The sequence below is a fragment of the Crinia signifera genome, chromosome 6, assembly GCF_055691185.1.
Source record: "Crinia signifera chromosome 6, ASM5569118v1, whole genome shotgun sequence".
Taxonomy (NCBI): domain Eukaryota; kingdom Metazoa; phylum Chordata; class Amphibia; order Anura; family Myobatrachidae; genus Crinia; species Crinia signifera.
The window spans coordinates 214,213,221-214,232,066 of record NC_139222.1 but is presented as its reverse complement, the minus strand read 5'-3'; the positions used below and the strand labels follow the sequence as shown (position 1 = coordinate 214,232,066).

At 39.3% G+C, this 18,846-nt stretch overlaps 1 protein-coding gene across 2 annotated transcripts in view; it reads right to left on the bottom strand.

The window, feature by feature from the left end:
- The window catches only part of LOC146007205 (G protein-coupled receptor 142-like), a 49,072-nt gene that overhangs the window by 8,797 nt on the left and 21,429 nt on the right, over window positions 1-18,846 (bottom strand). Inside the window, exon 2 of one of the 2 annotated variants that reach the window (XM_083145563.1) lies at window positions 14,003-14,161. The exons of the other annotated variant lie outside the window; for it this stretch is intronic. Coding sequence (XP_083001689.1) covers window positions 14,003-14,138 — 136 coding nt within the window. The 5' untranslated portion in view covers window positions 14,139-14,161. The remainder of the gene's footprint in view (window positions 1-14,002; window positions 14,162-18,846) is intronic. 2 annotated transcript variants of the gene reach the window in all.

The following is an 18,846-nucleotide window of genomic DNA, read 5'->3' as shown; positions in this document are numbered from 1 at the left end:
GAGGAAGCTTGTGACAATTTAGTTATGTGTTGTAACAAGACAATACATCCTTGTCTTGGATTACACTGCCTTAGGCTGTTGCTGTTCTTTACCTAAGTGTTTTTTTGCTTCTGATCACCAATCTTCTACAAATTTCATGATGTCTGTAATTATGGCACATACGGGATATAGGTATATGACTCACAACGAAGCTGACCACTGGGAATCCAGTACAGCTGTAATGGTACCCTGAAGATGGACAGAACTTATTACTGGTATTTATACAAAGTGTGATTTTTCTATGGGTAGGTCAGAATTTTCTTGTTTTTTTAGGTTGATAACTAGGTAATAAGAAGGTTGCGTGCACATGGTTCTATGCAGAAGAAGAATGTCAAATGAAAACCATCAGAAAAAGTAATTTTCAAACAAATGATCAATTCCCACATTTGTGTCTCACATTGTAGCTCTTGGGCATGACTCTGGCATGTTATACCATTATCATCATTTATAGTATCTTACAGAATGTGCATGTGGCCTTATCTATAGTAGAACATGTATACAGGATTAGAAAAGGGCTTAACACTCCGATTGAAATTTTTTATTCATTGGAACCACCCGGAATGCCACCGCACGTATAAACATTGAAGGTTGGATCACCGGTGATGCTTATTCGCAACTTAAACGTACCAAAGTTGTGCAATGGAACCAGATTGACCATCGGCACTGTACATATAGATATCTGCTAAAACTTCATCACATGACTGCCCTCATCCATCCACCAGAAGTCATCTGGCTATAGATAATTAGTGCTTCCCGTGCGAAGCCGGGGCGGGTCGCTAGTATTTAATAAAACTAAGCACACACACAAAACATTTTTTTTCCATAAAAGCCTTTTTGTGTGACTCCATGCAGCAAGAACCACAGCATTTGTTACAGTCAGTAGCGTTGGTGTAAAAGCATACTAACAGCATTGCTAAAGCTTAACCCTAGGGATAAACTAAAATGAGCTTAAAGCTTAATTTCTCTGGATTCGGTGGTCCAATTGGACCAGAACTGGATTTTATACCAGAAGATATGAACCCCAAGTTTCTTAGACCCCGGAAAGGGTAACTGCAAGTATCAGATCCCACGGTGCATCTGAATTAAAGGGTCTATTCTAGTCAATGGGGAAAAAAGTGGTTAGAAATGTATATATGAACGTTATTAGGAATGTATATATAAACATTATGGACCGGTTGTAATGCCGGAAATAGTATCACGGATCACCGTGGTTACCAAACATTGTGCAAACAGTTTGACAGTTTAAGTCCGGGTTAGCGATGTGAACCCGGAAACATCAGCCTCCTTTACACCAGAATCTCCTGGCGAGCCCCGGACGTCAGCTTGGTCCGGGACCCGGAAGTGCCAATGACGCGGCACTATACGGCGTCATCTGCCCTCACATTATCCATTCATCACATGGACATATGACCCGGAAGTAGATCGGGTCCCTCTTACGTGATTGGACTCTAAAACAACACGGAAGTCTGGTTGCTGTGGCTACTAATGTACACACAGGAAACGTTGTATCTTACTTATATTATTCATTATTGTTTATCTTTACTGTTTCATTTCCATTAATAAACATCCTAGTAGTGTATTTTAAGTTGTATTGTTAGATAATTATTTGCCTCCTACTCAAGCGCTGTTTTTATTATTGTTTTCATTTATAGATTGGTTGATCTAATTAAGCCAGTCACCTGACCCATGTCACAGGGTATTTAAGCCAGGAACTCCCTATGCCAGATATCCTTTGATAAAGCTACCTGGAGTAGCGAAACCGGTTAGGACCGCACCACTCCTCACCATTCTTTTACCACCAAAAGACTCTGGGATTGCAGACCTGCTCCAACTACATCTGGGCTCCCCCTCCATTTGGATTACAAATACAACACCTTTGCAATGAAAAAGAAAGGTTGAGGACATCATCCCGCTATACTACATCCAGCGGTAGGAGTTGGTAATTTGTGCCAGCTTGGGCCACTCCTGGACGATCAACTTTGTCCTCCCTCCCTATTGCTCATTTGGGGACACCAGCATTGTTCCAACTGGACTCTCGGGACTCTCCCAACTATTTCATCCATTTGGTTTGGTTTGGTGAGAAACATTGAATATTTTAACTCTGTTTTAATACAAACTTATCACTGGCTATATGTCCTTTTAGTTAAATATTAAAATTTGTGATAGATCTAACCAATCTGTTTTTTCAAATATTATTCACATAAATTAGATATTGTTAATGTAATGATATAATTGATTGTCATGTGATAGTTTTTTTAATTTATTTTAATGTTTTTATTTATTTAGTTATTTATCTATATTCTTATAATTCAAGTTGTAGTTTATGTTCGCTTTGTGGAAAAAAAAAATTACTCAATTAAAAAATTTTTTTTTCAAAAGCGCTGCTCAAAACCTTTCCCCTCTTTTTTCTTGTCTATAATAGTAAGCACACTACATATTATGCCAGCGATACACAATATACAGGACTAGTAAAGTAACAATATGCAGATGAGATCCCAGTATAAAAAAAAATCCATTCTCTGCTGACTAGTGAACAATGTAAAGCCAATTGCCCAGTGGTTTGCATTAATTATCTATTGAATTATGAATAGATGACTAATGACTAGGATCTATTTCATGGCCCAATTCCTAGTGGTCAGTGTACCACACAGAGCCTGGTACGCAGTGGGTAGTGTATATTATTATTATTATTATTATTATTATTATAATTTTATTTATAAGGCGCCACAAGTGTTTCGCAGCGCCGTACAAAGGAACAATACAGGGAGACTAAACTTGGCATAACATTGAATAAATAACAAAAATACAGTACAAATAAAGAGCGCCACAGATCAATACACATTACAGCTTAAATGTAAGTAGTGAGGACTCAATCAACATACAACTAGAGGCTAGATGCCAATATAGTGTATAGCACAGAACCCATACTCTGGGGGTAATTGTACAATGTGCAGCTCATTTGCTGGTGATTAATGAACTACTGGTAACACCCTGGTGCAAGCACACATCCAAACTATGAGCAATGAAGTAAGTGTGCATACATCTCATTCAATAATGGATTTGCAATTCAATGATTAACTCTTTTGATTTTTTTTTTTTTTTTGCTGTTGCATGGACAGAATCACATTATAAACTGTGAAAGGATAACCTAATTTAGCTTTACAGTATTTGCAGAGAATGACACTTGAACCTTTGTACTACAAACATCAGTGGATTTTAAAGTTGACCAGACATTGGCTGTCTGACGTCAAACTTTTTTTTTTTGCACAATAGCAATTACTACAGTTAAAACTTAGGCGATACATAGGGGGAATTTTACTAAGATGGGAGTTCTATTTCACACGGAATGTTGCCAATCAGAATCTACTCCTTATTTATTTAGCACCTTCTATAAGATAATATATAGTATCTGATTGGTTGCCCATAGCAACATCCTATCTGAAATATAACTCCCTTTTTAGTAAATTCCCTCCCCATAGTCTTAGTATATTATATCTTTAAGGTGCTTAATTTTGGTTTATTTGCATTAATGATGCAAAAAGTAACATTTCTCATTGTTGCACACTGCAGGGATTTGAAATGTACTTCTAGGGCTATGGGGGGTAATTCAAACCTGATCACTGAGCTGCTACTTTTCGGAGCCCAGTGATCAGTTAACCGTGACTCCTCCAGAGTTAAATCCCACCCCTGTGCACGGCTGCAAATGGAATGGCAGCCGTGTGAAAACTTGGAGATCCATTTGCAGTCTATCATGGCACTATCGGAGGTTCCCCCCTTGTGTGCAGTGGCTGAGAAGCCTGGGACTTACTCAGCGCTGCAATAAAGGATCGGCGCTGGCATCTGAGGTTCTCCTTTTAAACACCTGGGTCCACCTGCGTTTTCTCCTGACACTCCAATTAAACGGCTAGGTGCCTTTACCAAATGCTGTCCTCCTGTCAATCAGCGATGAAAAGCTGTTGCCAGATTTGCATCGCAGGAAGGCCTTTCACATTCGCACTACGATCCGTGTGCATGCGCAGATTTTCGATAGTCCGTGGTGCTGTGAATTCGCAGGCCACTGCTAATCTGGAACATGTTGGAGCACAGGTTGCAGCTAGAGAGCACAGGTTACAATAAGAGAATTAACTGCTGAAGGGTAAAAGTAAAGCTAAATGATTGTCTGTCCCTAAAATACACAGATATTTGTCTCCATATTTCAGGTTAGCCCTTACTTAGGGCCTGATTCTAGTCGCATTCCTCTGATTGGCTGGTTGTTTATCACTCTCCACTTCATCACTTTTTGAAGCTTGATACGTCTGGTTCTATGAACCTAAAAGTCATTTGTCAGTAATTCACTATAAAATAAGGTTAAATGCACCTTATTTCTATTGTAAAGGGGTCAACAAGGTTGAAGCAATTGATACGCGCTTCCTGTACAAAGTGGCAAATAATCTAGCTCATTTATTCCATATTTTATGCCTGCTTCCTCTGATATGTTTTACAAGCATTTAATAAAGGAATTAGGAATAATGTGATAATTAGTGCGTATTCTCACGTAATCAGCATCATGTTACCCGGGCAATGTAGCTGAATGTAAGTAATGACTAATCATAGAAGCCTTTCTCACGTACACAGGAAAAGGAAAATGATCTGTTTTCTTCTGGGGCACTGCACACACATTAAATTCAGAAATGTAAAGTGATGGAAGGTTACACATTAAGGCCCTTATTCAGATCTGATCGCAGTACAAATTTGTTCTCAAAATGGACAAAACCATGTGCACTGCAGGTAGGGTAGATGTAACATGTGCAGAGAGAGTTAGATTTGGGTGGGGTGTGTTGAATCTTAAATTTAAATTGCAATGTAAAAATAAAGCAGCCAGTATTAACCTTGCACAGAAAAAAAATAATTCACACAAATCTAACTCTCTCTATACGTTACATCTGCCCCACCTGCAGTACACATGGTTTTGCCCATTTTGATAACAAATTTGTACTGCGATCAGATCTGAATAAGGGCCTAAATAATTTTGTAACAATAGGTGCAGCATTCCAGCAGCTCCTCTACAAGCCTCCTCTACTCTCCAGTGTCTCTATCCATTCATACATACATTTGTGTGACATCATGACGTCACATGCAGAACTGAGGAATGTGGAGGGTGGCTTGCACAGCTGTGTACCTAAATTAATGGCGGTCTCTGCTGCATAAGGAACCAGGCAGCACCCACCTTCCTGTCCTCGCAGCAACATCCCAGGGTTCCCTGTAGACTCTGCCAGCACTGGTGCCCCCAAGCCATCATGGAGTCTGCGAGGACCATTGCTACGCCACTGGTGACCAATGAGGAAAGGAGGATAGAAAGATTAGGTTATTCAGACTTGATCACAAGCACATTTTTTTAGCTAATGGACAAAATCATTCTGCACTACAGGTGCACTACAGGTGCACTGCAGGTGGGGCACATGGTTTTGCCCATTTTGTGAACAAATTTATTCTCCAATCAGGTCTGAATAACCCTCTTACTTGCGATTCCTCAAAGAGTAAATGCTTTAAAGATCAAATTTTGAGTCTGGGTTCTGCATTTCTGATTTTTATTTCTTCCACATAAAGTTTGTTTTTGTAGCTATCAGAATGAAATTACTGATTTTAAGAAAATGTACCTATTTTCCTACCTTTATTGTATGTAAAACTAAAACAAACTTTTTTTTATTTATTTGAATTGCTTTTATTACAAAAATAAATTTTAAACAATCAACTACTTTAACAGATTATATATATATATATATATATATATATATATATATATATATATAAAAATTGATTAGAAATGACTATTTTTCATATTTTTTCTGTGATTGTATGGACTTTCTCCTATTAGCCCCAACTATAATCCCCCATCCTACTCTCATTGTAGTGAACCTGTTCATAGTCCATCACATCTTGATGAAAACGTTCACCATGCTCTTCCGAATAGGCACCCATGTTATTTTTAAATTGGTCCAAACGAGCATGTAACATATTGATAAAAAGTAACGTAATATTATGACTGTGCGCACCCAGCAGCTGAAAATGTAAAAATTCCTAAAAGAAGGATTCATTATCTCTTCCTTAAAATATAAGAATAGAGTAAAAAAGCTGAATTTTCACATTACCTACAAATAGAACCGGAATTGATCCTGTTGTGTACGGTGCAGCATTACTAAGAAGAATGGGATTTAACAGGAAGTGATTGGATACACACAGAAAGAACCTAAAACTTATGGGATTTTTAGTTTAATTCTAATCAGTACTCCAGCTGTGTATGGCGCTATATCATTGAAGAATACTTACTATATTATTAACATTGAAGCGAAACGGTTGGGTTATAAGCACCGTGGGGGGAAGGATCTGCACTGCTATATTCCAGAGACCTTTTTACATCTTGGAATGGACCAGAACCCGCACCTGGGTCTTATACTGAACCAAGCGCTATATGAAGTGGATTTTTTTCAGTTCATTATCTCTGGTAATTTCATCGGCCTTGCAATTACCCTGCGTGCAGGGGCGGATCCCGGATAAAATGACAGGGGGGCACCATGATAAAAGAGGGTTTGGGCGGGGGAGGGGCGGTGTTCGTGGTGCCAGTGTACATGCTAAGAGAGCGGCAGAGAGAGGGTGGGAATGGGATTAAAAATAGGCCCTGGCATTTAAAGTATGCAGGCCCACCATGGTGACAAAAGTGAAGGATTTAGTTGTGCACGTGCCGAAGGCGCGCTCCGGAAAAGGGGGGTGTGGCCACTCAACAGGGGGCATGTCCTTGAGTGTAGTGTACCACACCATATACAACTTCTACACATTATGCAACAAAATACTAGACCCCATTATACTTGCCCCTTACACATGATGCCAAATGGAATGAGCCAAAATTCACATAATGCCACATGGATTGTGTCAAAATTCACATAATGCCACATGGATTGTGTCAAAATTCACATAATGCCACACGGATTGAGCCAAAATTCACATAATAACACACGGATTGAGTCAAAATTCACATAATAACACACGGATTGAGTCAAAATTCACATAATGCCAAATGGATTAAGCTAAAATTCACATAATGCCAAATGGATTGTGTCAAAATTCACATAATGCCACATGGATTGAGCCAAAATTCACACAATGCCACACGGATTGCGCCAAAATTCACATAATGCCACATGGATTGAGCCAAAATTCACATAATGCCACACAGATTAAGCCAAAATTCACAATATGCTTCATAAACAGGGACATTGTCCGACAAAGGCTCGCATGAAACATTTACACCGTAATGTCCATTACACGTTAAGTTACACACCATTATGTCCATTATGTATTATGCCAAACAACATAATGCCTAATAAAAATTATGCTACATAAGTGCTGCTTATCTACATGCTCATTGCCAAGGGTTCCATGCTCATTGCCAGAGGTTCCATGCTCGTTGCCATGTGGGATTACATGCTCATTGCCAAGGGGGAATACATGTTCGCGGTAAATGGGGGACAGCCACCGCCAGGCAGAAGTGACAGCCGCTGACAGTGGCAGAGCTTGGCTGTATTCAGAGCACTGCAGGTCCCGGCTATTTTAAATAATACCCCTTTTACACCAGAAAATGCATTCCCAGGTTGGCCCCTTTTACACCATCCTAGTCCCTGCATTTTCTGGTGTGAGGGGGAGAGAAAACCACCTATCCCCCCCTTTAACCAGTTATCTCATTTAACTGGCTATATATTCGGAACCAACTGACCCATTTACATGAGACAAGTATCATATTGAAGAATTTTTGAGTGGGCTTCCCAGTGAAACTGGAACGTTTGGTTCCAGAGTAATCTGCCCTCAAAGAACATGAACAGCCATGAAATTATATTTCAAAAATAAAAAAAAATCTGTTTTCCCGCAATATCTCTGGAACCGATTGACCGATATGGACTAGCCTGGTATCATATTGAAGGCCCAGCGAATTGACTGAGATCAATCATAAGCTTCTGTGATGCCAGAGGGGGAATTGGCATCCGTCGTAACCGGGGGGGGGGGGGGGGGGGGGTGTCGGAATTAACGGGTCCCATATTATCCTATGGGGAAAAACGTTACAGCTTTGCCAGGCGATATCTCCGGTTCCTGGGAGGCTAGAGACACGGGCTGGGCTCGTTGGAAAGCCCTGGTCCTCAGCTACAAAATTAAATGACTGAATCTGCCCATGCCTGCGTGTGGTTTTTGTTGTGTCATATTATTGTATATGTAAATGTGAATAAACTTACTGTGCTTCACTATATATACTTTTTATATATTTTTTATGATCCTTATGATATAAATACACTGGTGTATGGAGGATCTTTGCTGTGAATGAACAATCACTACTAGCTAAATAAAACTTTTTACTCTATTCTTGAGCATGTAACATACTGTACATATGATTGTAAAGATCATTGTAAAAGGGACAAAAATCGAAGTTTTTCAAAAATAAACAAAGGTTTTTGTTATTTCTCGATATAGAGGATCAGAAAATAGTCATTAAAGACTCAAAAACTTTTTTTGTTGACTGATGTTATTTATTCAGCAATTAATGTGCTCTAAACTATCTGTTTTTATGGTTAGGTGGTCATTTGATTGAACAGTGTAAATTAATTACAATTAAAGGACAAAAAAATTAAATATTTCTTCAAACATGCTCAAAACCGTGTATATGATAAGCAGTACAATATTGTTCATGTTGTATCTGGTACAGTATGTATGATAAATATAGCACATTCACCTAAGCGTTTTCCCAAAGCCACATACTGTAAGTGTTTGTTACATACTTGGGTGGAGGCACTTGTCTAATTGGTAATCCATTTTTCTATTTTGGTAAAGAGTGGATGACACTTCTAGTGACTTTTTAAAAAAAAAATGTATTCATGAACCTTGGACCACTACAATTCCCATATTTTCCCATCTTGTGATATTTTCTTCATTTGATTCAAATACTTTTTTTTGCATTGCATATATTCTTCAATAGCTACTGTACAGTATAAATCCTACATGCAGGAAATGATTGGATAATTAAATCTATTAACTTGTCTCTCTGCTCCCCACCTAACCTCCCTTTCTCAGTCTCTGCATTTGATTTTGCCACCCACTTCACATCTAAAATTGACTCCATACAGTAAGTCAAGGAAATCACATACCACTAGACCCTCAGCATCCCATCCCCTTAATTCCGTAGCTAACACTCCCCTTACATTTTATGAACTGTAACTTATTTCTCCCCACTGATTCCATTTTGCCAATATCTTCAATCTCTCCCCTTTATCAGACACTGTCCTGTCTGCATTCTAGCATGCCCTTGTCTTTCCTATTCTTAAACAAACCCTTGTTCCTGACATTTTCTCCAACTACCACTCCATCTTTCTCATCCCATTTGCTCAAAAGATCTGCAAGCATTGTCTATACTTGTTTTACTGTCTGTATTTCCTCTCCCTGTTTGACCTATTTCAGTCTGCTTTCGTCCCCAGCACTCCACAGGCACTGCATTGACCAATTATCCCTTTATAATTTCTCTTTAGGTGATCATATCTGCTCTCTTGGCCTCCAATATCATCTCTATGCCGATGACACTTGGATCTACCTATTCTTCACTTAAGGCACCCCTACATTAGTAAGATTTGGGACGATTTCACCCAATCTGGAGGGATCGGGCTGAGAAATCGGCCCAAATTGGATGTGTGTGACATCCCATCCAACCCGATGCGCAGTTGGACCATACCAATTGAACCTGTAGCAGGTTCAATCTATCAGATTCATAGGTGTTTGCCAGTGGTGAAGCACCTGCACACACCTACTGTATGTGCAGGGTCGGACAGTGGCGGGTGCCATGGGGCGGGCAGCAGTGGGTCCCGGGCAGATGGCAGCGGCAGGTGGTGGGCAGTGGGGTAAGAAGCAGCAACAGAATATTAAAAGTATTTTCAAAAGACTGGACAGCCGCTGATTGGCTGAGAGAATTCTCTCAACCAATATCTGGCCGGCCAGTCTTTTGAAAATATTTGTTCAAATTCTGCTGCCGCTTCCCGCCCTTCTGCCCAGCAACCACCGCTGTCCACCCGGCAAACCACCCCTGCCTGGCTGTTCTGCTCCTAACACTGCTGCAACTCCATGGGAGTTTATATGCGATAAATCGCATGCAATTGATCGCATGTAAAAATGGTACATCAATGAGCCTCACAGGGAGCTGCCGGTGGAGCTCAAGGGAAATTTGGTTTGACTTCTCCTTAGGACAAGTTGGACTAGTGTATAGGGCCTTAATCTTTCCCCCTCTCTGCTCACTTGTACCTCCAACTGTTTCTCTACTATATCTACCTGGATGTACCCAGGGCCATCTTAATAGTATTGTAGGTCATGAGCAAAACAATCATCTTGGGCCACTACACACCCATTAACAGGATATTTAAAAAAAAAATCATAACATGCCTCTCATGCAGTTCTGCATCATCTCTCCACTTGCTTCCATACAATAAATTGCTATCAGCACTGGCTATCAGCACTCTCCAGCAATCCACCAATCAACATGCTGACAGCCAATTGCTAGCTGGCTGCAGGCTGGGAAGCAGTAAGAGAATGCTGGCCACTCTAATATTCTCTACTGCATCCAACAAGCTCAGGAGACAAATTCTCACAGCCCAATCTGCCTCTGCTCGAAGGTCTCTAGAATTGGATGGCCCTTGGGCAGCTGCCCATTAAACCCATACCTTAAGATGACTCCGGATGGAGGCAATCCCCACCACAGCCAGATACATCCTTGGACATATACTAATAGCCACTAGAGCAGCGATAGCACAGAACTGGAAAAACCCAAGCCCCCCACCTCTTGCGAAGATTATCCGAAAAATATATTAGGCATACCAAATGGAAACCTAAGGTTTACCACATTCTTTAAAGACCAACTCTCTAAAAGCTAAATGGTTTAGTTGTCATGAATACTCCATTTCTAGGGAAGGTATTGATACGATGCTTGGACCAGACTAATCTAGCTAACTATAATATCAAAATGGGAGATCCGCCTTTGGCGCTTCCTTTAACAGAAATAATACACTGACAAGGATCTTTTTGATAACAGGTTTGAAGATAATGAATTCCCTCTGTTGTCTGCCTGTCTCTCTTGGTCACCAGACTGACCTTATAAAGAGAATCTACATCCACGTAGGGGGTATCTTTAACAGGTGGTCTGTACTTCCGTTATTCTTTCTAAGCAAATACTGACCTCCACTCAGAGCCCTATATACATATAGGGGTTTCTTTATTTTTCAGGTAACAATAAACGCTTCACTCCGTCTCAGACATCAATCATTACCACGCATATGGACCAGAACTCAGCTCTTAATGAGGCCCTATATGCCTCAAAAGGTTTCTTTTAGTAGATGTCCCACGATTGGCACCATCAATCCAGAAGGAAACCACTATCCAAAAAATTATTTTTAATTCAGAAAATGGTGATACAGCCAATAAAAACAAAAAATAAAAAAAATATAAAAAACACCACAATGTTTTTTATTTGTATATATATATATATATATATATATATATATATATATATATATATATATATATATATATATATATATATATATATATATAGTTGTTGTTGTTTTTATTGGCTGTATCACCATTTTCTGAATTAAAAATAATTTTGATGGATCGTGGTTTCCTTCTGGGTTGATGGAGCCAATCGTAGGAGTATACACAGTATACACAGTCAGTATATTTAACAGTCCAGTCCTGTCATTTCTATCTCAGAAATATCTCCAGTAATGGTGCCCATACACTTATGCCATAATAAGATGCGATGGGACATCGCAATGCGATGTCCCATCGCATCTGATCGCATCTTTTGGTGGTGCCCAGTGTTTTTTTTCCAGCACCCAATGTTGCATGCCATCTGCATGAAACATTGGGTGCTGGAAGAGGGGTGGCGGTGGACGGTGGAGGGGTACCTGAGCGCTGGCGGCTGTGGATTGGGGAAACCGGAGCAGTGGAGCCTGAAAGACCTGTGAAGGAGTGCATTCAGGCAGCGGGGCTCAACAGGAGCAGCGGCAGCAGATGAATTTGAAACACTGGGCTCTCACCGTAACACTCTGCACCATCCTCTTTGCTCAATGTCTCTCCCATCTGTAACACTTCTGTCTGCCCATCCCCTTTAGAATGTAAGCTTTTGTGAATAGGTTTCTCTTTCCTCATTTGCATCACCTTCCCTTACTTTTACTATCATCTACTTCATATTCCCTAAAACAGAACCTAGCCCTTATGTTTCGGCCACTCCGGTGCTTATATGAGTAATATCTATGACCGCTAATGCAGTAATGTTTATAAATTATGTCCTGTCCTGCAAAGTTCTGTACTGTAAATCATCTTTGTTCCTGATTTGTTCATACTGTTTCTGTTTATGTACTTTGTAAGGTGCTGTTGGCCCCATTGCGGTACTATATAAATAGAGTGTAACGATGATAATAATACTGATACTAATAATAATAATAATACTTATGCAAATATAGTTAGTCAGTACAAAAAATAGGGATATATTCAAGTATATAAAAATATATCATGATTGTGGCTTACAATTTAAAAAAAGTGAAAATTTAAGGAAAGAAAAAAAAAATACAGCTATAATAAGAGAAAAATTCAAACAAATAATGTAATGGAAATAAATAAGAACATTTTATTGTAAAGGTTTAATAAGCGATTAACCTTAACAATTTTCCCCTCCATGTGATAGACACCTTTGGTTCATTCTATAGAGAACATGAGTAAAATGCATCAAAACATAAATGGAAAAAATAATTACTCAGGCTTTTGTTTGACCTTTTCATAGAGAAAACCTGCACATACTGTAGAGAAGCAAAGAAAATGCAAACAGACAAGTGTTTATGCACGCTGGCATTACTTTTGGTAATAATAGGATAAAGTGATAACGAGGCAACACTTCACTAAAGGTGCAGTCCCCATCACAGGAGCTAAATTAAGTGAATGATTCAATTCCAGCACACAAAATATAAAATCCTTTTTTTTTTTTACATTGTAGAGTATAAAGAATTAAGATCTTTATTGATTGTAGACTGGTATTAGAAAGAAGTGCTGTGGTCCCTTCACTGCCTTCTATCAGGAGCACAGTTTCTGCCCTCTTGAGGCACTAAGGGCCTTATTCAGATATGATCACTGCTGTGAAATCGCACAGTCCTGCGTTCAGATAGCCACCCACACTGTTCAAGTCTGCGAATGGCTTGCAAAAATCATGGCAATCAGCGGCTAGCTGCATATCCCACTCACCATCGATGATTTTTCCAGTCTGTGCATAACCCAGAACCTACTCTACCTGTGCACTACTTACAGGACGATCGAGCCCTGAGCTGATGTCACAGACCCTCCCTGAAAACGTCTGGGCATGACTGTGTTTTCCCTGACACTCCTAGAGCACGGCTGGTTTCCATTCCCAAACAGCAGTTTACCATTATATCATAATTTGGGATGGGTAATGGATCAGAATGAATCGAGCAAATCTGGGAAATTTGTACTATTCTAGTCTAAAAGATGGCTGTACTGAGAAAAATGGTCCTCAGGTATCTGTCTTGTTATCTTCTGTCTTCCTGATGGTATTGTAGCAAGGTAAATTTCTCTATATTCTATGAAGTGACTGGTACTGAAGGGTCTGGTGACACAGGTTCCAGATGGGAGGGTAAAATATACTTGCAATGATATTAAAAAATCCTGTATCCAGAAAAAAAGGTGCAGGTACTACTGAGGTACTATATATGCTCAACCTGAACCTACTCTCTTTTTTGGATAAGGATAAGGGCATACACCTTTCGTTTGCTGAAAACAGGGAAAATTGGGCCTGTTAGCAGGTTTGGTGGTCTTTACCCTAGAAGTTTTTCTGGATTAATGATTTAATGTCCTGGAACTGTATCATTGTTCTAAGAGGTGGGTGTATAAAACTTACCTGGTAAACCAAGACCAAGCAGTATGCTGTAGTATATAATTGGTATATAACCCAGAACACATGGAGAGGGGTCTGTTTTCCTGCCTTCATCCTCCACATCCAGTGATGAATCGCTGGTGTTCTGCAAAAGGATCATTGTCAGCTGGCATCAGTGCAGTGCTGGTGAGAGAAAGATGACTCAAAATGGTGATCTGCTTTTCAGACAAATATATGTTTGAATAACAAATTGTCTATGGTTTACTTCATCCTAATCTGACCTAGCTGTGAGCTTTATTGTAATAGAATGATGTTTGTGCATAGCTCAAAGTATCCGACCACAGCCTATTCACAGAAGTCACTTTCCTGAAATCCTGAAAATAAGTACTTAACAAAGATACAGTACCTGCCATTTCTCATGCTGGAACTAACTACATATATACTGTATGTTCCTCTGTAATGCACCCATCACCACCACTTTGATTACACTCGCAACTAGTCAATAAGCTCAATTTACATTGTTGCTTTAACACAAAAAAGACGGCCTCCTTTCTGAAAAAGTGATAGGCTTTTTAAAGGACCGCACTGAAATATTGTTGGTTTAATGAGAAATATGAAGAATATTAATAAAACAGTTCCACACATAACCAAGAGGAGTTGTTATAAATCATACATTTCTAGAACAAATAATCTTGTTTGGTTGTGTTGCATTTCCTTAAAAAATGGACATCCTCCACATCCCAATCTAGTGGTCTCGACTAGGATCTTGTGTTCTTCCATGGTTGTGAGATCTCACATTTTACAAATGTACACTTTCCTCTTTCCAATCATCAACTTCTCTCCTGTAGTCTCTCTCTCCATACATCACCCCTCTCTCTCTAATGGTCACTCTTACCAGGAGCAACCATAACTGTCTTAACTCATTCTCTCTGCTCTCTTGACACTCTCCTTTCTCTCATTTCTAAACTCTATTGTCCCACGCAAGCTTTTTCCCTTTATTATACCTCCCTCTCCTCTGCCCTTGACTCTGCTTCCTCAAGTGTTTACTATAAGCCTTCTTTAACCCTTTTTGTACCAATATCTCTGTGAGAGATGTTCAAAATATCTGCTAAAAATACCAGCGTTGCATCCATTTGTTATATAAATTCAAATAAATAATGTTGTATAAAGAAACTATTATATTTCCTTGATATACAGTCATTATTATATTACAGGTCATTATAATGGATAAAAATGTTTGCTTTGAAATTTTTACACCTAATTTGACAAGTTCCCATGGCTCTCAAAGGGTTAATCACCACCCCAACACTGGCACTCCAAGTTAATATGCTATCACTGGAAGTGTTCACACACTGCTGAAGGAAACTGCATCTCATACAGCCACTTGCACACTGTACCATCATTTCTTCTCATCTCCATTGCTCCCACTGTCCTGAGGCATGTTCTCATCTTTCCCTTCTCTTTAACTTTTGTCTCACCTTCAGCAATGTCCCTTCCTCCCTCAAACATGCATGCAACCTTAACCAGTACATCTCCCTCAAAATACTGCACCATTTCTCTTCCAAGGTTCTTTCTTGAGGTTCACTTATTGCCAACTCAACTAATTTCTCTCCCCTCACTCCAATCTAGACCCTCTCCAATCTAGTTTTTGTTGTCTCTACTTTAGAGAAATTGCCCGATCTAAAGGCCCTAATGAATGTCACACTGCCAAAGCCAATTGTCATGTCACCATTCTCATTTTGTTTAGTCTATCTGCATCCCGTGACTCTATCATTCGCCAACCTACCCTCCAAAACTTCACACTATTGGACTCTGTAAACGGATCCTCTCTTGGTTCACCTAAAGCTACACTGTTATTTCTCTGTACTTCTCCCACTATTCCTGCACCTGTCAGCATTCATCTTCTTTTTTTATTTTTTTTAATCAATATATTTTATTCAGATGATCTTTTGATTTACAATTTATAATATACAAGAAATTCAAGAAATACATACAATAAAAATGGACAATGTCAAACAAAAGTACACTGTGACTGTTCAAATTATAGAAAGTACATTGCGCCATAAAAATTTTAACTCAATCTTATTTTTTAAACAAAAAATAATGAAATGACACAAGTGTTGCAATAAACTACGTTTTAAAGGCATGTTCTTAAAATTGTAATCTGCATTACAAACATATTAACTCTTACTTAACAGTTATAAAGGTGAATATTAAAGAAAGAAAAAGAAAAAGAAAAAATAAGTTTTAATGAAATAGGAAGGGTTTGCCCGGGAGTATTTGAAGGGAAAAAATAAATTTTGAAAGAAATTTTAAAGAATTACCATGGAAGAGGTCTCAATTTAGAATTAGATTACATAACTTTCAAGATGGTCAGTGGTTTTCTGCCACAAAGAGATTGGGTAAAAACAAACCAAGGATTCCATATTTGAATACATTTTATGGATTTGTTCTGTAGAAATGCTGTTATCTTGTCCATTGATGCTACAAACCATATCTTATTTATTAATGTTTGAGGGGAAGGGGGGTCCAGGTTATTCCAGTGTGAGGCAACCAGACACCTTGCAGCGCTAAGTATCTGGGATGCTAATTTTTCTAAAAGAGGGTCTAGGAAAGCTATGGGATGTCCGAAAAGAAAGGACCATGGTTCCCTATCAACTTTAGTAAGTAACACTTTGTCCAACAAATTTGCCACTTCTTCCCAATAATCTACAATTTTAGGGCATGTCCACCATATGTGTAAAAAGCTGCCGGACTCTCCACAACCTCTCCAGCATAGAGGTGAAGCAGAACTGTATATTCTATTTAGTCTAACAGGTACCAAGTACCAGAGATAATACATTTTATAGGCATTTTCTTTAACCAGAGTAGAGATTGAATTTTTAGATAATCTCTCACCTATAAGGGACCATGAATTTTCCTCTGGGGGATCGCCCAAATCTATCTCCCATTGACGCTCAAATTTGGGAGCTGGAGGATCTGATGAATGTAATATTAGATAATATAAAGAAGAGATCATACCCTTCATGAGGGGTTCATCCAAACAGAGATGTTCCAATGGAGATTTTAAGTTAGATTGGGTGGGGAAGTGTAGGGAATCTACAAAGTGCTTAATTTGAAGGTATGTGAATGAATATTTCACTTGCAGATCACCTAGACTCATACACAATCCCCCTTGGAGGACATCTGCGGCAAATGTTATTCCTTTTGCAATCCACTTTGCTGCAAGAGAGGTGGACCGCCCCAGTACTAAAGAAGGTTTTTTCCATAGCGGGGTAAAAGGAGCAAAGAGTATCTTAAATTTTCTAATCCCCTGATTCAATATTGAGCAAGTGATATTAATTACATGGTGGGCGGCTTTTTGGGGGAAGTATTAATACAAGAGGGAGCTATACAGTTCCACAGGAAGTAACCTCAAGGTCTACCCATCCCGGAACAAAAGAAGACACAAACCAGACCACCGCCTGACTGAGATGTGTAGCCATATAATATAGTTTAATATCAGGAAACCCATGGCCACCACAGTTGGTCTCCTCTTCTTGCTTTACATCTCCTCTGTTGATGTACTCATCAGCTCTTTCAGTTGGGTATGGATCATTGGATAGACAGCAACTAGGTCGACAAGCATTAGGTCAACATCACTAGGTTGACATGAATGAAGGTTGACATGCATGAAGGTCGACATGGGGTTAGATTGACAGGGTCATTAGGTCGACACACGCATTAGGTCAACATGGGGAAGGTCGACAGTCAAAAAGTCGACATGGGTTTTTTCACTTTTTTATCCAGAATTTCTACACTGTCAACATGGACACTGAAGTGTAGCACTGCGTGCGCCCGCCATGCCCTAGTGGATGGTAGGGCATGAAATACCTCCTGTCTGCACATGTCGGCAAAAAAAAGTGAAAAATGCCATGTTGACTTTTTGACTGTCGACCTTCCCCATGTCGACCTAGTGCTTGTGTCTACCTAATGACCCTGTTGACCTAACCCCATGTCAACCATCAGTCATGTTGACCTTCATGCATGCCGACCTAATGCTTGTCCACCTAGTGACTGTATCCCTATTTGAAATTTTAAATTGGTAAAAAAAGGAGGGTATTCAAAATGTTTAAACAAGATGGAACATGCAAATCATTTGCCGTATATAAAGAATGTAATAAGAAATTTAAAAATACAATCAAGATGGCTAAATTAGAGACGGAACGTAAAATAGCTGCAGATAGCAAATCTAATCCCCAAAAATTTGACAGTTATATAAACGGAAAAAGGTTAAGGAAGGAAATATTGTCCCACTTAAAAATAAGCAGGGTACCCTGGTAATAGAAGGACAAGAGAAAGCGGAAATACTCAATGAATTTTTTGCTTCAGTATTTACAATGGAAGAATCTTCAGAAGATCTCTCCCACAGATTAAATGCTCAGTTTTGGATTGCTCCCAAACTGTATGCGTGAGTGAGAAAATAGTCATAAATAGATTACAGAACCTAAATAGTAACAAATCTCCTGGCCCGGATGAAATACACCCTAGGATACTAAAATAATTGAGTTCTGTCATAGCACTACCATTATATCTGACATTCAGGGAATCGATAAACTCGGGGATCGTACCAAGGGACTGGCGCATAGCTAACGTAGTACCAATATGGAAGAAAGGTAGCAAAACTAACCCTGAAAATTATAGATCGGTCAGCCTTACATCCATTGTGGGGAAAATATTAGAAAGCATAATAAGAGATAGTATCCAAAATTTCCTAGAACAGGAGAAAGTGATAAGTAAGGGTTTGTCAAAAATAGATCACGTCAAACTAATTTAATTAGCTTCTATGAGGAAGTCAGTAGGGGGCTTCACTTAGGGAAATTGGTTGA